A 21825-nucleotide genomic window follows, 5' to 3' on the forward strand; every position below is an offset into this window, starting at 1 on the left:
TAATGGGTAAAGATTCAAACCAATGATTTCATCACAGTCTCTTTGAAGGTTAAGCACTGGAGAAAGGCATAATTCTAATACAGCAACAAAAATGGGGAACTGGAAAATTCCTGAGATGTAAATTGCCTTTTTGTATAATATTCCTTTTGTTGGGTTTCCTCCCATTAGTTAAGATGCCAAACTATTTTGCAGCTATTATATTACTAGAATTCAGAGTTTTCTCTGTTATTCTTCTGCATTAGTATGTGTTGTTCATTGAAATATCTTAATTAGCAGTGATGTAAAGTAGATGGTTAAATCACACTAATTTTAATGGGAGGGATGTATGGGACAGATGTTTATTGGGAGATCTCTATGAATTTTGCAGAACTGGGGATAATGTGAGCTGGCAACGTGCACTTGCAGCCCAGAAAACCAGTGGTATCCTGGGTGATAAGAAATGTGGTCAGCAGGTCCAGGGAGGGGATTCTCCCCCTCTAGTCTGCTCTTGTGAGACCCCACCTGGAGTGCTGTGTCCAGTTCTGGAACTTGCAACACAGGAAGGATGCAGAGTTCTTGGAACAAGTCCAGAGGAGGACCACGAAGATGATCAAAGGGTTGAAGCTCCTCTCCTACAAGGACAGGCTGAGAGAATTAGGGTTGTTCAGGCTGGAGAGGAGACCTCCAAGGAGACCCTACAGTGGCCTTCCAGTACCTGGAGGTGACCTACAGGAAAGCTGGAGAGGGACTTTTTAAACTGGAAGAAGGTAGATTTAGGTCAGGCATTTTGAAGAAATTCTTTAATGTGAGTGGTGAGATGCTGGAACACGTTGCCCAGGAAAGTTGTGGGTGCCTCATCCCTGCAAATGTTCAACACCAGACTGGATGAGGCTTTGAACAACCTGGTAGAGTGGGAGGTGTCCCTGCCCATGCAGGGTGATTGGAACTGGATGATCTTTAAGGTACCTTCCAACACAAACTGTTCTATGATATGATGTTTCTTGCAAAGTGCAAGCCACACAAGAGGACAGATCTACACAGCCACAACAAGAGAAACCTCATAAATCATCCTGAGGGTCAAGCATGCTCTGCTTGATGACACCAAGCAAAGGGGGATCTTCACCATTCCGAGTCCTTTGTATCTCTTGTGCCTGTGATGTTGTCACTGGTCACTGTTGCTTGATGGTTTTCGTCTCCTGGCTAAGTCTCTTTGGCAAATAAGATGGGTTCTTCCTTAGCAGGTTAAAAAGTTCTGGAGGAAGCTCTGCTGGGTGTGCTTCTGCATGTGTCTGTTAGGGGTGAGACCACAGAGATAAACTCTGAAAGGATTGATTTGCTCAGCTGCTCCAGCTGGACTGGAATCCAGAAGCATTGACCAACACTATCTTATCCTGCTTGAACACACTGATCTGCAGTAAACTGATAGAAGATGGATTCAATCTCTTTAACTTTTCCTCAGCTTCTAATGGTTTCTGTTCAGAGCAGGAGTGCAAGGAGACCAACTGTGAGACACAAAGCCTGCATCCAGACCAGCCAACTGGATATTGCCAGAACATGGCTTTGAGCATTGGCTACTGACCTCTGCAATCTGATGCTTATTGATCCTCTTTGGCAGTGTTAAGCTTGGGCAATTAGGATAGTTTCAGCACATGATTCAAGGAATAGCATAGATTAGGAGCCATTTTCAGCAGGCAGTTTAAATAAATGCTCTTTTAGTGGAATTTATAAAATCATAGGTTTAAGGTTGGTAGGGATATTCAGAGGTAATCCAACACTCCACTCTAAACAGGTCCAATTGGGTAGCTTATGGTCATGTTAGACCGAGTCTTGAACACCTCCAAGTATGAAGACTCCATGTCTCTGGGCAACCTATGGCAATATTTATTTGATCACCTCCATTGCAACATTTTTTTTTTCTAACACATAATGATAATTTCCCTCTTTCCTATATCTGTGAACTTCTGAGAAGAGTTTGACTCTCCTTTGCCTCTGCTCAGGTAGTTTAGGCAGCTTACCAAGCAGAACAAACTCACTTCTTTCAACCTTTCTTCATATGTCCTGTGTTCCAGGCCCTGAACAGCTTGGTGGCCTTTCACTGGACCTGCTCTGATATGTCAGTCTTCTGGGAAGACCAAAACTGGATACAGAGCTCCAGAAGTGGTCTTAAAAGTCCCTGACAGAGGTGAATGGCAGTGGGGTTGGAACTAGAGATCTTTAAGGTGCCTTCCAACCCAAACCTCTTCTCCTACAGCCAGACTGTTGCTGTCTTCCTCTACTGCAGGGCCAGGCTGGTGACTGATGTTCAACTTGTCCCTTGGGGACCCCTGTGTGTGTTGATATGAGCTATGTCACTATGTTTTCTCTAAGGACTTCATTGATTTACAAGGAAAGGCATAGTCAAAGGGAAGGGATATGATCTTCCAGATAGCAATTCTCACTGACTGCAAGCACTGGAGGATAAATATGACTGATTAACAAAAGATAAAAGATATGCAAGAAGTAAATGTTTCAAATTCTGTAAATGTTTTAACTACTTTAAATTAGTAGTAAAATCATTTTATACTATCATCTTGAAGGTGGCACTGCTAGTTTCATAAGAGAGGATATGCTAAATCAGCATTGTTTTTTGTTAAGGCAGAAGTACCTTATTTTGATTAAATAAAAGCTCTGTGTTCTGAGTAACATTTCAACCCCACCCCCATTTCTGCTCTTTTTCTGGGTCAGCTTTAATTTAAAATAGCTCATGTTGGTGTGAAGTCTTTTGTAAGCTAAACCTCAGATTAATACACTGAGATAGTGCATATAGAGATAGTAATATTTCTCTGATAATCAAAGTAGTTTATCTTGAGAGGAAAAGCATTTTAAAAAAAAATTTCATTAGAAAAAGAAGAAGAAAAGAAAAAGAAAAGGAAAAAAAAAAAACAAAGAGACGAGGCAGTCAAAGGTCCCAGGCTGCAGTGCCTTTTTTTAATGGCTGTGCATGAATGCTTCAAATGCAGGATCAGTCGCTTCAGTTAAAGTTTTGGCAATATTTAGTCCCACTTGAAAATTCACCTCTACACAAGTACCCCAAACAAATTCCAGACCACTGAAAGCTAAAGATTTTAAAGTGGGGTCAGGAGCAGCCTCTACTGACTTTATCAGGCTTCAGATTTTCCAGGGATTTATGTAGTGCCTCTATTCTGTGATGCCATAAAATCCCTTAATAAAAATTCTGTCATAGCCACACAGTTTCTTCATTACTGTTTTTCATGCCATTAGCAGCATATGTCCTAATTTAAGTCAACCTTCCAAACTAATATACATTTTTCATTTAAACCACCCTACAGCTGAGGTTACACATCAAAATCTATCCCATGCTACTCTTGGACATGAGTCTCCATGGAGGAGATTCAGTGGCTCTGTGCAGAGTCATTCTGGATATGACCACATCAGATAGAAGGAGCTGTTGTGCTCTAATTCCTCCAGCCCTTATGAGGCTGGATAAGCAAAGAGAAGACTTCAGTAATTGGGAATAAAATGGTGAATAACATCAGTAAGGCTTCAGTGTTCTGAGTATAACTTTGTGAGTTCTCACAGTATTCTATTTTCTTCTACATTACACAGACCAAAAATAATGGGAGAAAGAGCCAGAATAAATATATTCCCAGTCTTCCTGCCAGTTTTCTGGTACCTACTAATGTCCTCTGCACACTACTCACAAGTTCAGAATGAGTATCAGACCCATTCTAACCATCAGATGATCTGAGTAACATAATTTTTAAACTGTTGGTAGCACAGATATCTTTTGTCTTTTACCTTCATGTGTGAATAGATATTGCCATGCTTTTTTTTTAAACCAGTCCTCTCTTTGACTTCATTTATAAATAAACATTTTCACATCTAACAAATGCAGTAGGAGGAGATTTTTTTTTTGTGGCCAAGCCGTGCAGACAGAGTGCCAAGAGGAATGGGTCCTAGGAGAATAGACAGGAGATGATTCCTGAGCAGCTAAGTAAGAATACTCCCCAGAAGAAAGAATTAGTGAAACATATTCAGAGAATACATAACGGTTCTGATCATACTATTAATTCAACTCTTTGACTTGGATGGGAGAAGGGAAGGACATATATTTTCTTCAGAAGTTTGTGTGAATCCATCCAGGATCCTAGAAGTCATTACAAAGCTCTCCATTTCCCTCCTATCAGTTAAATTAAGTCCTTAGGAGGGTCAAAGCACTTTGCATCCTACTCTGGTACTGATCAAAATAATTGCAGATTTTAACTCTTTGCTTAAAAATGTGAAAAATGTTTATAAATATGAAGATATTAGTTTTCCTTAAGGGTTTATTGTTATAAAATAAGTTTAGTTAGCATTATCTTTCAGAGACTTACATGTTATTATAAAATTGTGAATAGTTATTGCTGAATTTTTCACAACTAAATGCTCCTTCCAGAGAATATCAGAAACCTTGTTTAATGATTTTAATGCATTTCAAAGTTCCTCATACCATTCTCTGTTTCCTTTGGAAAAACAAGTTTTGAAGACTGAACATACTTTCCTTTGCAAATGCATTGTACTGAGCTATGCTTGCAGTCTTTTCTGTGTATGTCTTAAAACTACTGTGGCAGAGACACTACCAGTATTTTTATTTCAGTGCCACTAAGTTTTAGTTCTTACTGTGACAAGGGAGCTGCTTTGGTCTTTCAAGCTTCAGAAACCCTCTGGGTCCACTATAAAATAGGAAAAATTTTCCTTATTTGGACTAAGGATGCATAGATTACATTGTTGACTATGTGACTTATTTTTGCCATCAAAATACCCTTCATGTGGAAATTTAAAAAATCTTCTCCAGGTATATGGCAGATAATATTCTCTAACCAGTTTTCTCATGCCCTGTGATAGCATGTTTGAATCATAGTTTCCAAATTATGTAGAGCACAAAACTAGTAGTCCATGCTATATTCATTACTAAAACTGCCAGAAATAAAGTTTCAGAAAAAAAGTACAAAATGAAATATATGTGAATTTGTTTCAGCAGCTTTATACAGTACTGAGTCCTAAAATGTTTTTTACTGTGTGTATCAGGATAAAGACTTTCAAACCCTTTCTTTCCTTCTAGCCTCAGCTCCATAGTCTGGTCTTGAGCTAGAGATAAAATTATACTTCTTCTTTTTAGGCTGTGTAATAATTAAAGAATTAACTTATCACCAGGCTCTTCAGAACACCATACTTTATAGCCTGTGGACACAAAATGTGCATCGTGGTTAATCTGCAAGAATACTTTATTAATAGTGTATTTTCTTCTACATCTGGTCAGTCTTTTTTTCTAGGATTTGCTTGCTTTCCAGTTTCCAAGTTATCTTTAGGTTTTGGCTCTGATTTCTGGAAGCTCTGAAGCACGTTCTTAATGTAAACCACATGAGCATTCCTGCTGCTCCCTGAATCAGGACCTCGGTGATAGCTCATACACATCTGCAGCATTGCTGGGCAGAGAGAATGGCCAGGAGTTGCCATCTTTCAGCACGTAATCAGTGGGATTGGGAATAGTTGCAGCCAGTGAGAACTGATGCAGAAGTGTGACCCAGCTTGTGGTAGAGAAGCCTGTCAAGAAATGTTCTCATTTACCTCCCTGTGGCAGCATTGCAAGTGAAATTCACTCAGAGGTAAAACAGTGGCAGTACAAAGAGTATTGCATTGCTGCTTCTTACATCTAAAGTATTGTGAGACTTGGATTCTTTAGAAATAGCAGCTGTCCTATAGCTTCTTTTAAGGAATAAACCCTCCCCAGAGCAAAACGTGGAATTTTCTTCTAAAAAAACACTGCCACTAATTCTTAATTTAAGAAAAAAATAAATAATAAGAAAAAAAAAGTCTTCTACATGAAATAGAACAGATTCACAAAGTTTATATAAAAATCTGATAGAATTGCATATATTTATTTCTTACAGGGCCTTCCTGGCAAAGATGGACCCACAGGCCCACAAGGACCTCCTGGCCCTACAGTGAGTATTGACCATAGAATTTATTACTGTAGAAGTCAGCAGGATTTGGGGGGATTGTAGGTCCCTCTGTTACCTGGAGTTCAGTGGGTAGACTAGGGCCAAGGATTTAAAATTCTTGTGTCCACAGGGTTGTCAGAAAGCTGCTCATCCAGTATCATTTCTTTCCACTCTTAGTTCAAGAAAAAATATCTCCCATGGGAAGGGGAGACAATTATTCTGTTAATAGGTTGATATCTTGTTCTTAGTCAAGTAACTGTACTATATAAAGAGAATGAGTGCTCTTAACATTTGAAACAAGACTTTATTTTTGTAAGAAATCCATATTAGGATTGCTAGTCAAAGTGAACTGCTAGATTTTCTTGGTTTGCAGGATGGAGGCGAGTGCAGGTATTCAAATGCACTCAATACAGTTACCAAGGAGCACAGCAGAGGCCACATTCAACATTCAAAACAAGATGTATGTTGCCTCTGGAATCTTATCCTTCCCAGATAGGCCAGGTAGGCAAAGTGCCTTCTTGATAGATTTAAGACATTAGGTGAAAGTGCTGACGGTGTTGAATATTGTCCAAACCATACTGTTCTTTTAAAAAGAATGTTCTGAGTCATCGCCCTGAGCCAGGTAGTAACATTGCAGGATTTGTCTTGTGATTCAGCAATCTGGGCCTCTTTCAAAGAGCAAGCAACACAAGTCCATTTTCTTCTTGAGTGCCTTTCTCAGAGCTTAACTTCCAGTGCTCTCTTTTTCTCCAAGATGTACTAATTAGTTCTGTTTCCCAGCACCTCCATTCTCTGACTTTCAGAACTTCCTCTCCCTTAGACAGTCCTTTCTCTCATCAGGATTCAAGGATATTGGTTGTCATCACCAGTAAGTAATTTTCTTTCTTTTTCTGTGCAGGGTATACCTGGTGCTCCAGGTGCTCCAGGTATTACTGGAAGTCAGGGTCCACAAGGCGATGTTGGAGCTCCTGTGAGTAAAATTAATTAATATTGCTATATTTGCTGTTGTTGATTAATTGGTTTCTGATCCTGACTTCACTGTTTTACAGAACTCCTCAGTATTTATAGCTTATGATCTGTTTCCTGTTAGTGGCTTAGTGAAACATCATATTGGTTTTTCTTTGTTCATTCCTCATAATCAAATTTATTTGTTGATCTTCCGTACAACATTCAAAATATAGGGATTAGAGAGTCAAAACACCAGATTAAAACAGAGAAGTTGAAAACATAACATTATGTGACTTTGGAGTCTGTGTGTAATTACTTTCTTCTTTTTTTTTCCTTTGCACTTCAGGCAACTCTCAGGAAATTAAAGTATGACATTTATTAACCTGAATACTTCCAAAATATTGTTATGATTTTCAAACTCTGAAAATATTGGATAAAAAAAAATAATCTGGCTTTCATGGTTACTCTGGGTCTACATCAGGGCAACTGACTGATGATTAGGGCTTTGTCTAGAGTTATAAATTCGACCATCACTTTCATTGAGTGGAAAATTACATCCTCTATACTGAAAATAAGTATTAGGAACATTTAATACTATTATTATTTAAAAACCCAAAACAGTTTAACCAGAAAAAAGGAATTCAACTATAAAATGTGTGTGTAAATTATGTAAAAGAGAAGATTAAAGTGGACCTCTCTTTCTCTGTAACAGTTCAGATAATATTATATATTCCTGTTTTAATATTTGACCACTTGGTTAATTATAAAGCCTGCTCAATTTTTCTCCTGTGACTCTTCTTTTTAATTTTTAAAGGCACCAGAATGTTACAGTGTGTACTTGTGACCCAATTTGAAAAATATAGCTAGTTTGTTGCTTTTTTTTTTTTTGCCAGTGCAAGCATTATTATTCGATTAAGTGGAAATGAAAGGATGATAATATATAAGCAATGATGATAACCTAATGCCCAGTTCTGCATGCTTTCTAAGTGTAATCATGAAATCTACTACAGAGATTTGATGAGCTATGGAACTTATTATCAATGCATAACATGCTGACTGTTCAGATCCTGTCCAAACACATGTTCCAGATATTGAACTAAATTTCCTAGAGCGTTAATGTTCCAGTGAGTCATGTAAAACCTCTGTTGTGAATGTTTAGTCTCTTGTAATTCTGAAAAAATATCTAGGTGGGTCAAAAAATTACTGAGTTTCAATAGCTGTCTTTCCCAAAGAGTAATAAAAAAAAGACCTAGAAATAGAAATCTTGTAGTCTTTGTATGAGTTTCTTCTTCTTTTGCAATAAGTTGTGCTTTAGCCATGCATCAGTCAGCTGGTTACCTCTTCATGCTGACCTTTCCTCACTTCAGGAGTTCCTGGGAGAACTGGCTCTAGCCTACTCCAAAAACCTCCACTGGTGAAGCTGTAACTGCTCTAGACAACTTGTTCCCATCGATAATGGTCCTTGCCACCATTACAGTATTACATTATCTTTAATGTCATACTTAATTGTCTGTGCAGTTTAATCCCATTGCTGACTCTTCATAGTGGATGCTGAATCTTAGAGCAGCAAATCTACAGATTTCAGACTAATGTTTTGCCCCCCATCAGCTTTCTCTTCCTTAAGCTCAGTGTTGGTTAAACCTATTTCAGCCACATGAGCTGCCTCATGTTACAGCCTGGCTTGATGACATTTTAAACAAGAGAACTCAGTATGTGACAAACCCCCAAGAAAGTCATCATTGCTGAAAGTCAACATTTGGTTGAATGCTGAAATAGGAAGCAAGTATTCATTATTGTCACCTATCCTGAAACCTTGTGTCTTGTTTGGTTTTTCTTCTGGTACTGTGGTGTTGCCAGGGAGACAATGTTTAGGTGTTAAAAATTTTAAGCAAGAACAAAAGGAGAATTAATTTTGTATTGGATCTTTTCATAGGGTCCTCCTGGAGCTAAGGGTGAAAGGGGTGAGCGGGTAAGTCTATGGTCATGTTGGCCACCATTTTTTTCCTTGTCTGGCATTCTGTCTCATTAAAAGCTTTCTACAGCAATTTCTGTTTCTCTGTGTTTGCAGGTACAATAGAATTCTCCATCCAATCAGTCAAACTTTCCTTCTTTTCCAGATATTGTCTTAAATACACCTACAGTAATGTTTTTAATGTGAGAAATATGTGGCATTGAGCATGTCCCCAAATTTCTCACTAGGGCTATCTCCTCCCACCTCTGTTTGCTGGGCAGTAAGAGTAATGGGAAATCCCACAACTTCTTTGGCTTTTTTAAACTCATCTATGGGGATACAATCTCTCAGGAATAATAAATGTCTTTAATTGCTCTAAGCATTTTCAAGACAGGCATGTTGAAAAAACCTGTGTTCTGACACTGCTGCTGTTGTTATCCAGGGTGATCTCCAGTCCCAAGCAATGGTGCGTGCTGTTGCTCGGCAAGTGTGTGAACAACTCATCCAGGGTAAGGACGTTGATAATTCACATGGTTCTATCTCTAGAATGGATCTTTTTCCACAGTCAGGACTTATATCCTGACTACATTTCTGTTCAAATGGATTTATGTCCAATTAGAGCTGATTAGGATCAGGCATCCAAAAAAAGCCAGAATTGTCTCCAATCTATTATAGTCTAGAGAAGTTTCTGCTGTTATGATTTTAAATTTTTATAGACATTAAATACCAAAAAATCCCCAAGCCATCAAACATCAAAGCAAGGAAATAAAAGGAAATAAAATTCTCCACAATAGTTTTTTTTCCATTTCTGTGTATTCCCTAAACCACTGTTTCTCCACCAACAAGCACACAATGTCATATTATCAAAGCACAACAGACCACAGCCTTGGGGACATGCCAGTGCTCTGTTCAAACTTAGCTGAACCAGATTCTCTGTTGCAACTTGAAAATGAAGAAATTTTTTTCCTGACAGGTCATATGGCAAGATATAACTCAATTCTGAACCAGATCCCAAGCCAGTCTGTCTCAACACGAACCATTGCAGGACCTCCTGGTGAGCCAGGTCGGCCAGGGGCTCCAGGGCCACAGGGTGAACAAGGATCACCAGGCATGCAAGGATTTCCAGGAAGTCCTGGTCAACCAGGAAGACCAGGAGAAAGAGGTAGGCTTCATACTTTGCATAAAAAATATATACCTCCCTTTCTTGATACATTCTGAGGGTTTTTGCTTCCTGGATTAATGTGAGAACAGCTTACTTGCTAGTTTAGTGGTGAGTTCCTCACAAGCCCTAATGAAAGCTCTGGAGACTCTTAGTCTTGTAAGTAATGCAGGCTTTGCCTGACAGGATTTGGCAGAAGCAGATAGAGGTTAAGTGCCTAAACTTCTGAAGATTGGTGGCATCTAATTGGGCATATCATTCCATTCCTTCATCTTAGTAGGATTCTGAAGTAAGCTGGAGCTGTAAGTATATAAGCAAAGGAGCTTTTGGAAAAGGCAGCTGCAAAACTGGTATTGTATTGAGGAAAGATTAAGCTTTTCTGCTTCAAATGTGTCAGTCTCAAGATTTGAAAGTTGTGGTAGTCTGAAAGGTGCAAAATTGATAAGAATGGGGGAAAAAATCCTAGTTTCTGAGGGGCTGAGAGGATCAAGGAGAGGAAATGGTGAGATCATGGAGAAGGAATACAATTACCTGTTCATTTACAGTAATTCTCTTCTGTATTCATCTGTGTAAGCTAGAGCCCTTTCACCTTTCCTCCTTCAGCTTTGTCTAACAAAGAAACAAGCTGCATGTTTGGATTGACTCTCTCTGTGCAACCCTGCAATCTTTGGTGTACCAGGGTAGTGCTAGAGAGGCAGTGCTGAGAGAATCTATGATTATGAAGGTGCTTTGAAGACTATCACAAGAGGAAGTGACCAAAAACTCAAGAGACAAATGTGATATTCAAGAGCAAGGAATTGTTGCTGTTACAAAATATAAAATGGGATTTTAAAAAGGAATTGCTATGAAAGCTGATCATTTCAGGTCCTTAACAGTTCCAGTTCCCTGTAGCCATGGTGACTAGAGTCAAAACATAGTTTTGAAAAGAAAGTCTTTGAGTGAACCTGTGAGTTTGTGACTCCTTTCTTCCCCTCAAGATTGTAACTTTACCTTCTTGAAAAAAAAGGTAAGGTTTTAGGGTATCAGCCTCTCAGTTATGCTGCTGCCTGCTCCAGCTAAGTGAAGACCAGATGCTGTCCAGAAAAAAGGAGGACTGAGGGTGTGAGAAGCAAGTAGGATAGAAAATTGGAAGAGATAGCAAGTCAGGAGCTGACTTTAAAAGGTTTGGCCTAGAGAGACTGAATGCAGATTTCAGGGTAGTTCCTTAAATTACTGGTGTATTTTAAATGACTTCTCATCCAGGAATTGTTTAATTTCACAGAACATTTTTCTGAGACTTTAGTGGAGGAACCAACCAAAATGTCAGGCTACAAAAAGGGAAACCTGTCTGGCATTTAGCACATCTATTCCATTGTATTTGTTGTATTACTATGATATCACAGAGTGATTTGATACACTAATTTAAATGAACATGGTGTGGGTTAACCCACTGCTGATAAGATCTAGGAATCACTATGGACAGTAAAATGAGTGCAGAAAGGGTAAAAGCATTTTAAAAAAATAATATTATGCTTTTCCTGTCTCTACAGAAAACTGATGTTAGAAGGGACTGATTTTGGCAGGTAGTGCTTGTGGGAAGTTTCGTACTTGGTAGAGAGAAAGCACTTATCAAGCATACTTCAAGAACTATAATCAGTTAGCCAGGAGTCTGCAGATTTTCATAAAATGTGATACCAAATGTGGGAGTGTTTTACAGTATTTATAGCTTAGACTGAGATGGTTTTAAGAAAAGTGAATCTGTGTGTAAACTCAAAGATATAATATTTGGCTTTATTTGAGTGAAAATGGTGTCTGGGACATTCATGTAACTGGAGCCTTGCACAGAACTTGGAAGAAAAAGGACAGAGATCATTCCGAGCCTAGGAAAAAATGTAGAATAATTTATTAGACCTTGAGCGTTTAATTTCTTCAAAAGCAATGGAAATTTCAGATTGATAGTATATGTGGTGCAGTAGCAGTTTATTTAACAGAAAGGTACTTTTTAAATTGTACAGACCCTTGGGATATTTTAGAATCCATTTCTAAGGAATTGCTCTAAGTTAACCCTGCAATGCAGGAATGAAAACTAAAATTCTTCTGCTCTTGGATGGAAGGGTTTATATTTTCCAGTAAGAGAGGAAAGTAAATGGACTCAGACACCATCCCTTTCTGTGTCCTGAAGCATTGTTTGTGTTAATATGTTAAGCAAGTCACAATTATAGTCTTGTCCTGAAGATCTCCAGCCAGCCACTTGGAAGTCTATGAATGATGTGTAGCTTTTTCCTCAGGTCTTCAGCATTTTGGTTGCATATGAAGTCAATTTAATGTTCAAATCCAGTGACAGATTAGTAGCTTTGAAAAGTCACCCTCCACCTTGAAGTACAGAAAATTCCCTGCAACAGTGACAGCAGTGCCTACAGGGCATACTAAAAAGTAATAGGAGATGATAGGAGAGAAAAAAGACCAGTTTGTTTGTTAAGCATAGTGATGGGTTTTTTTTTTCCCCTTGGAGTTCAAACTCTTGGAAGTACAGTAAGAACTTGTTACTGACTGAGCTGAATGGCAAGGTGCTGGTAAAGTGAGAGGAGAAAAAGTGGGGTGAAGATAGACATTTCCTCCTGCTCACCTCTCTTGCCTGTTAGGTCTCAGCCTGTGAGAAGAGGAGACTTCTGAAAGCAGCATGCGAAATTTATTAAACACCTTTGACCAAGGAGAGCTTTACTGGGAAACATCATCCGTGAGAGATCTTGCATTGGTGAACACCCCTGCCTGTCACATCCCTTCTTTATCCTTGTTTACTTTGCTTGCCAAGCATTAATCAAATATTTTTGAAGGAGGTTTGGACTGAGATAGTGGCATGGAATTTGGCTAGAAACCTCCAGTTGAACTTCTAGGTCCAGTGTGTCCCAGTCCTGGATGAATTCTCTCACTAGTAACACACTGAGCTGGTCCTTCCAAGGAAGACCACCTCAGTGAGAAAGGATAAGTCATTCTCTTGACAGAATAATTTCCCAGTCTCTGTTGCCAGCTACAATCTATTTTTTTCTGATGTAGACAGAAGTGAATGGATTAGGATCACACTCAGACATTTGTTATTTAGTATCCCCAGCTGATTATTGTTTTGGCCAGGCACTGTAGGGTGTTATTTTTTGTATTTTTGCAGTGATGTGGAAAGAAGCATCTCTGGCAATCTCATTTCTTGTTGGCCAGATTAACACTTTATTGGTGCCCCAACAGAACATTTGAATTGAACCTTGGTGATTTGGATTGAACCTTTGGAAAATTGGTGATATAAGAATTAAGAAGGCCACATTGTGTATCAGTCCCTATAGTAAATAATCTCAGATAAATTACTAGAATTTTGCTGGTTTATATACTTGCATAAATACAGGAGTTCAGAAGAAAAAGCAACCAAACACTGATTATTCACAGCACTCATCTCTATTTTTAACTAGTGCACAGCATTGTTTTCTATTTTTATTTGAATATGGGGTTTTGTATTTTATGTTTATGAACTGGGGCTTAACTAATGTCTGGCTTCTGAGTGCTCAGGATGTACTTGGACTTTGGCAAAAGAATATAAAGAAGCAAAGATTTAGCATGGTTTTTTCCCTCTCTCTCCCCCTTTTTTTTCCCCTTTTTTTTTCCCCACTTACTTTTATAATACATGGTAGCATTCTCAACTTTGTGGATAACATAATAGATGTAGTAAAAATTATGCTGAGACACTGGTAGCTTTCAGATGCTGTGAAAATGCAGTTGTTGTTCTGCTGCTGGGTGGACTTCTCTTACGACGTGTCCTGAAATGATGTGCAAAACTTAGGCTACTCACTGCATCCCACTGTGATTAAAATATAATAAATAACTAAGCTGCCACTGGGGAAGTCACTGTTCTCAAGTACAGCTTCTTCCATATTTGATTTCTGGCTTCATATGAAAGAGTTAGTTGAACATATGTTACCAAAAGCCACATGTTTATAGCTTTTAACAGAAAAATAGCAATGGAATTAATTGGAAATTTTGCCAGTTGAGTTAACTGAATATATTTATTTCCAATTTAAAATTTATCTAAATAAAAAAAAGTCACCTGGTGTTGTTATACGTTATGGTTACAACTGAACATCTCTGAAAGAGAAGATTTTTCCTAGCAGTTTAGTTTTTCTTCATTTCCATACCTTCTTCTCAAAGCACAGTATTCTCTTAAAGGTAAAAATAGATAAACAATACCTAAGATTCCCTTTAGTGCAGACACCGTGTATATTTAATTTTCTTTGCTACATGATGTGTTCACACTCTTGATTTTGTTTCTAATAACTGAATCTATCACAGGTAATTTTAGCAAAGCATTGGAAATAATTGATTGTGATTGCCATGGGGCTGAATCCAAGCCACTGCTTTTTTTGGATGGGGACAAGACAGAAAAAACTGGTTAGTGTAAAGGGGGAATGACAGTTTGATGCTATTGTTGAAGTATGTCCAGAGCACAGATATGAAAACAATTACTAGAATTGGAAGCCACTCTAACTCAAGTGAAAACTTTTGGTACAAACTTGTATCCGAGAGCGATTAACAATTGCAGAACTTACGTGGAGGGTGATGTCTTGTCTGGTTGGCTTTCTGTAAACTGTGCTCTAGTGTAATGCAAATATGGCCTGGAGAGAAAGCAAAATGGGTGAATTATGAATACTGTGTCCTGTCTGTGAATCTGTTAATTTGCTCTCATTAATGAGCTTTGGTGAAAAGCCTACCAGGGAAGCCTGTGGAGTGCTTGCTTTTGATTCTTATGAATTTTGGCTTAGGAGTAGGGTATGGTATTCTTGCCTCAGTATTTAAGTTCTCTTTCACTTGGGTAAACTTTACTAGAAATTAGACTAAAAGAAACCTGACGCAGACTTAAAACTTGGCTTTCAGTATGTTTGCTTTAGGAATTTGATATCCATGTGATTTCAAAGATTTGCCTGCGCAAGAGCTTCATAACTTGTTCCAGAATGAATATTTTATTCTTAGATTGAGTGGATATGTTCCATATTTATAATTTCTTACTGCAGTTTATTCTGTGAGCATCACATATGGCTGTGTGTTCATGTGTAAGGAATAACAACTGAGTGCATGGGAGGCTGTCGTTTGGAAACATTGTGGCAATGGTCTTTGAAGTCACCAGGTAATGCTGTTGTACAGGAGGATGTGCAATGGTGCTTGTACTAAGCATCTGTGTAGATTCCAGGTGGTTATCATGGGACAGTCTCAACGACCAAAGCAATGCACATATACAGACTTTGCCTTTTGCAAACAGCAAGGATTTCCTTACAGGGCACATATGGTAAGAGACAATTTAGATTTGAAAGGCCTGCAGCAGGAGTAGTGAATTGCAGCAGAGAAGTCTCTCCATATGTTTGAAGCCAGAGCTATGCAAACCTTAAGTATCTGGAAACTTGCATTTGGAATGCAGGACAAGAGGTTTGCCTTAGAAACTTGTATTTAAAATGGCTGGAATTCAGTTGGTGATCATTGGGTTTTTGGAAGGTTCCCCCAGATATATAAATATAGGTTAGAGCTTATATCTGCTACCTAGGTCTGCTTCCTACAATGCATGTATTCAATCCAATATAAAAGGTTTTGGATAGCACTTCTGGCTGAAACTGCAATCTCTACTAACCAAATGCTGGGTTGCAAACAGGATGTTCATAATGGGCTTGGAGAATGGTCTCTGAGAGCAGAGATCCCACTTATTATGTTGCTAAAAATCCCAAAAGAAAATATGTTAGCAAAGTTCCAGATGTGTACTTTAAATGCTTAAGGCCCATTGACCTTCTGTGAGATTTAGGAGGTAGGGGTACCAATCACTGGGAATATAAAATTCCAGAAACTTACCTTTGCACACATTATGATCTTAAAGTCTAAATCAGTCTCAAAAAGATCATTAAGTATCCTGTACAACCATGGGATAAGACAGTGGGTGTACTGCAGTATGTTAGTGCACAGCAGCCAGACACAAATTCACTCTGCTCTTCCAAGGTCACCAAAGGGGTTGTGTTAACTGTGCTGAGCCCACCCTTAGCAACAAGGTTGTATTACCTCAAGACTACACCTTCATCATTCTGATCACATTGCTTTTAGTAATCTTGTGGTTTGGCCAGAGCCTGCACATCATCTAGCTGCAAAAAGCTGGTGTGAGCTAGTTGAGTTCTGAGAGAATGTTGGGTGTACCAGGAAGATCAAAAATAGGAAGACTTGGTATGAAGAAGGCTTGATAGAACAGTGGTGTTAGTTCCCCTCCAGTGGCTAAACTGATAAAAAACTGATGCAGAATTGTATTCATCAAATGGCTAAACAGTAAAGGTTTTACTTTTTGTAGTACTTGCATAAATATTCCATTATCCATCAATTCAGGGATGAGGTGTACAAGACTTTCCACTGTCTCACCCAATATCTTCTGAAAGCAAGAGGAAGATACCAGCAATTTGAAAAATAATCATATGAACATCACCCAGATTGTCACACCTGCTCTCTTTTGCCACTTCCTGCTCATTTATTTTGGCCATGGTATTTCTCCTCTTGGTGGTTTGAATCTCTGCTGTAAAATACATGTTACTAGCTGGAAAACATGGAATACATTGAAAGCTTTGGTGACCTCCTAATGGAAAATGCTGTGAGAAGTATTATTTCTCTATGTTAAAATAACTGGTCATCAAAAAGACACGTTTTTTAGCTGAGCAACAATATTGCAATCAAAGGAAATCAAAGAAACGAATTGGAAACAGGAAACACTTGAACTATTCCAGGACAGCGGCTAAAGGCCTTGTAGAGGGAAGACATGATGTAGCTCATCATGCTTTGGTAAAAATCAATGTGCTCAATATGGAGTCAGTCTTTACAGTAGTGGTTTGTGTGTTCCATGTGGCTAGGCTACATGATGTCTTATTGCCCTAGAAGCCACCTGTTACTTAGAAGAGCTAGAACTCCTCAGCAGATAGCAAATCCCTTGTAATTCAGTAGACTCCTTTGTGAACTCTGTGAGCAATTCTTTGTTAATGATGGGTTTTAATTGCAATTTTTTTTTCACAGTTAAGAGTTTGTTCTTTCTTAGTTGCTCTCATCAGAAATGAGCTTAGGAGGAAAAAAAAAGTCTCCTGTGCCTTCTTGCAAAAATGAGGTGTCTTCCATGTGTTTTTCCCTAACTTGAGCAGAAAGGAAGGAAAGTGGCCAGTTAGTTGAAACTGTAGATACTGCCCCATCAAGGGGGCAGCTGTTTTCTTTTTGCTTTGTTTTTATGAAGGTGCTTTCTATTGGCTCTGATTCTGAAAGTGTGGAGCTGAGAAGCAGTAAGAGCAATCACCAGTGCTGGGAGGTCTGGAAAATGGGGCAAAGGTCCCACAAACCAGCCTGGATTTTGTGTCTTTGAGCCATCCAAATCAAACACATACTTTATGATACTTTCCAAGTCACCACTGGAAACTCAGGTTCTGGAATTTGTAGTTTTGACACCTACTTTAATTTGACACTGCTCATTGTGATTGCTGCATATAGAAAGTGTTTTAACAGGATGCCATAGCATTGGTGCAGAAGGAGATGGAAAGCTAAGGAAGGCAGTGCCTTTGCTGGTTTATTAGATCTGTGATCTACATGGATCAGACCTGAAGACAGAAATTCCAGGCCAAGAGCAAGTGTGGGAGCACAACTCAATGGCTGTGCATACGGAAACATTAGGGCTTTATGGATGGGAATCTCTTAGATTTGGATTCATTTTGGGGGGACAGCTTTTGTCTGTGCTGAAACTCCTTTCTTGTATTTTAGCAATAACCCATGATAACCCCATTTATGCACCCACTGTTTGGTGGGTGAATGTTTGAAGGTAAGCTGGCTGCTCCATTAAAAATTTTACTCTTCTGGGCCGAGTAATTTATACACAGCTTTGAGATGCTCTGAGTTATGGAGTTAATAAGTTTTTTTACTTACGATAGTTGCACCTTGGTGTAGGTTTGAGGCAGCTTTCCAACAGGAATTGCAGCCTGGAAACTAGCTGGTGGCTCTGCATACCACTTCCATGAAACCACCATGGCAGCAAGAATGTTTAAGACCCCAGGAATGCCACAGTTCCCTTGAGAGGCTGCCAGAGAAGGGAGGGAAAAAGAACAAATTATTTCTTTATTTTTACCTCCTTCCTTCTCTGTCATCTGTTTTTAGATGAAAAATAACAAACGGAACTATAATCCTGGTTAAATAATAAACACTGCACACAGTTGTGTTCAAAACGTGACTCTGATGAGTACTATTTCCTTAGGTCTACCAGGGGAGAAAGGAGAAAAAGGCAATCCAGGTGTTGGAACACAAGGACCCCGAGGCCCACCAGGATCTACAGGTAATGTTGTTATGTTTGGGACATCTGGATTAGAGCACTGACCCATGGGTAAAGCAGCCAAGACCTGCATGGCTCTGTCCTTTGCTTCTAAGCCTTAGAGGCGAAAGAATCAGCAGTTCAAGCACTCTTAGCATGTTATATGACATTGTGATATGACGTGATGGTGTCATCAGTCACACAATTATTTTACTTCTCCTTGTGATAAACTGCTTCTCCAAACCCTTCTTTTTTAATGTTTTAAATATTTCTTTCAGACATGGGGGTAGGAAGGGGAAAAAAATTAATCTGGATTAATTGCTTTTGTTTTCCCATTGAGTCAAGGTCATGTTTAGCTGTAAGTTGACAGGGAGACTTGTATTAGTTAAGCACAGTTATCACAGGGATTCATATTCAGATCCTGAAAAAACCAAGTGATATCCAGGGTGCTGCTGAAACAGGCATAAAATTATGTTGGTTTTGTTAGGATATTCTCTTCACTAAAGCACCAGTATCAAGGCACAGAGTTACCCAGAAGCTGTGTTGAAAGGGAGTGGGTGAATGAAGAACTGCACAGCATTCAGGGCTGTTTACCCACAAAACTATCTTTCCTAACATCTGATGCTTCGTGAAACATTTGTTCTTTTATAAATTTCTTGTTAAAAGCTGTCTCTGGCAAGTAAGACAAAGCAGCAGCCAGAGAGGAGAGTTTGCTGCCCCCAGTGAGACTTCTTCCTGGCGGCTGCTTCATTTTCTTTGCCAGGGGAAGGCTGCAGTGTTTCCCTCAGCTTGCCAGGGGAAGTGGGAGCGAGGATGCCCAGCACCCCTGATCAAACTATCTCCTGGAAGTGTTTGTAGCACGCTCAGTGCCATGGTTACCAAGCACTGGGCCTGCCAAGGTGGCCTTGACTCATTGTGTTATGAAAGATACTGCTCAGATGTTTCATCTCCCCTTCTACACAGGACCTCCAGGAGAAAGTCGAACTGGCAGCCCAGGACCACCAGGATCTCCAGGCCCACGAGGCCCTGCTGGCCACATGGGACCACCAGGCTCACAGGGTCCTTCTGGCCCACCAGGGTACTGTGATCCATCCTCCTGCGCTGGTTATGGCATGGGAGGTGAGTAGCCAGGACCTGGGGCAGCTGCTGGTTGCGGAGGTTGGGGTGGTGCTTTCTCTAAGCCAAAGCGAGATGGAGGCTACTTGTGCTAAAACGTGGTAGCTCCCTAAAAACATGTGAGTCCAGTGCTGCTGTATTTTGTGGGACTGCAGCATGAAGAGAAGGTGATCCCAGCGTAGTGACCAAAGGAAGTCCACCATCTGATCCCAGCCTGTGAAACAGATCCTGTGTAGCGGGTTTTTGTCCTGTGCGTTTGTGTGGTTGTACAAGGGTGCTCCATCTCAGCTGAACAGTCTGTGTGTTGAACCCCCACCTCCCAGTGTTTGTGACAGCAAAATTTTACATTTGTAGTTTTTCAACTGTGTTGCTCAACTTCCTCTTCTGTGTGCCTCCAGATGGCATGAGAGCATGACCCTTACTAAACCCCTAGCAGTGTAAACTGACACAGGGATGCACGTGTCCGTCATTAACCAGTGAGGCAATCTGGTGAAAATTATGCTTTTCTACATCTTCTCTGTCTTACTTTCCCATTTGGTTATAAAAGGGAGAGGCCACAGGGAGGAAGTTAACACAATTACCAATGTTATGTTGCCCAGCCTAAAATCAAAACTTCTTAGTAAAACACTAGTTACTGCAAGTGTTACACAGAACCGTATTTGTTTGATGTTGTTTAATCTGCCTGTGAGCTGATTTGTATGTTTTACTTACCTGAATGTTTTTGTTGTCATCTCTTCCTGTCCTGTCCTTTTCCTGTTGTTCACTTCCTGTTTGAAGGCCCCATCCCTTACAATGGCTACCAATCCAGAAGGTGAAAGGCTCATTCTGGGTCAGGTCTCATTTGGCTGAAGGTCAGAGGTGGATGCTGAACTGCTCTGTGCTTTCCATCAACGATATTGACTACCACTAATGAACTTACTAGCTGCTGTACATGCACTTGGCTTCCTTGCACTGCTAAAAAGTATTGTCTGACCCATTTTGCCTGTTAATCATGTATTCTAAACCATAATTGGAACAAGCTAAAGCAGGCATATTGTGCAGTGTATAATAAGCACAGTATTACAACTGGACATTGGACAAATTCTGGTGGTGGTTTCCAACTAACTCAGCTGTCTGCTGGTGGGGTTCCAATTGCTCCAGCTTATTAATTTGTTAAATATTTTCACTGTTCCTTTATGTGAATAAAAGATGTGTATTTAAAGATTATATATATACTCACACGCATTATACATAAATATATCTATATATAAAATGTCAATTTCCTAATGAGTGCTTTAATTTTCTACTCTCCTTCTCCTGTGTTAATCGTATGAATACTCTTGGTGGTGGTGGGTTAAGGTGGATACGGTGAGCCAACTGATCAAGACATCCCAGTAGTGCAGTTGCCACATAACTCCTACCAAATCTATGACCCCGAGGACCTTTATGATGGTGACCAACAGCCGTACGTAGTTCACGGGTCCTACCCCTTGCCATCCCCCTACTCCCAGTCCTCCTATCCATCACCTCATCTTGCTCAACCAGAGTTTACTCCTGTTCGAGAAGAGATGGAAGCTGTTGAACTGAGATCCCCAGGAATTAGTCGTTTCCCAAGGAAAGTAGCCAAAAGGAGCGTCAAGACTCCAGAACGCAAAAGGGCAAACGGAAAAAAACCCTTTCAATGAACTGTTTAAAAATGGGAAACATTTTATGTGCATCTGTGTTTGCCCTTCTGTCCAGGTGCCTAACCTGTCACAAAAGATGTTTACAGGCTCTTATATTAAAGGAGAAGAAAAATTGTACACAACCAGTTGTCACAACAAATAATGGTAATTATCTTGCATGCCAGAAACTTAGAATGTTAGTGAGTTGGGGCTAGATAACGATGGTCACTTGTAGATCTTTCTCTGGAGTTCTGTTCCATACATATTAAAAACTGTATCTAAAAAGCTGCATTCAGCTACTTGGTGCACATAGAACCATTCAGAAAAGTTAATGTTTGGGGTTTTTTAGTCCATGTTTTCCCAGTTGATTACATTCTGTTAGTTTTGGATGATTTGCTTTACTAGCAGAGTAACCCTAATAAATTCACTGGAGAACAATGCATGATCAGGTTTCCTTGAACCCAGTTACTACTTTTGCAACAAAATCTTATGCTAATGGAGTATTTTTTTAACCCACATTATATAAATACATAAGAGTGCTCCTTGGGAGCACACTGATAATTTATTGTGAACCTCTTTCATTTCTGTTTTTTATGCAAATAAAAGTGGCAAGCTTTTGTACATTAATTCTGTATTTGATTGATTTAATTTGGAACAGTTGCTTAGATCTCTGGGGTACAGAATGTAAAGAAGAGAAAATATGTTTTTCCTTTTGCAACACTTTTGCACAACAG

General features: G+C 39.5%; 1 protein-coding gene across 1 annotated transcript in view; it reads left to right on the plus strand.

Moving 5' to 3' along the window:
- The window catches only part of COL14A1 (collagen type XIV alpha 1 chain), a 111901-nt gene extending 90204 nt beyond the window's left edge, over positions 1 to 21697 (plus strand). Inside the window, exons 41-48 of the mRNA XM_030444292.1 lie at positions 5910 to 5963; positions 6859 to 6930; positions 8842 to 8877; positions 9302 to 9368; positions 9833 to 10021; positions 18279 to 18356; positions 19296 to 19451; positions 20787 to 21697. Of these exons, the coding sequence (XP_030300152.1) occupies positions 5910 to 5963; positions 6859 to 6930; positions 8842 to 8877; positions 9302 to 9368; positions 9833 to 10021; positions 18279 to 18356; positions 19296 to 19451; positions 20787 to 21112 (978 nt within the window). The 3' untranslated portion in view covers positions 21113 to 21697. The remainder of the gene's footprint in view (positions 1 to 5909; positions 5964 to 6858; positions 6931 to 8841; positions 8878 to 9301; positions 9369 to 9832; positions 10022 to 18278; positions 18357 to 19295; positions 19452 to 20786) is intronic.
- The last annotated feature ends 128 nt before the right edge of the window (positions 21698 to 21825 follow it).

The sequence above is a fragment of the Calypte anna genome, chromosome 2 (assembly GCF_003957555.1).
Source record: "Calypte anna isolate BGI_N300 chromosome 2, bCalAnn1_v1.p, whole genome shotgun sequence".
NCBI classification, from domain to species: domain Eukaryota; kingdom Metazoa; phylum Chordata; class Aves; order Apodiformes; family Trochilidae; genus Calypte; species Calypte anna.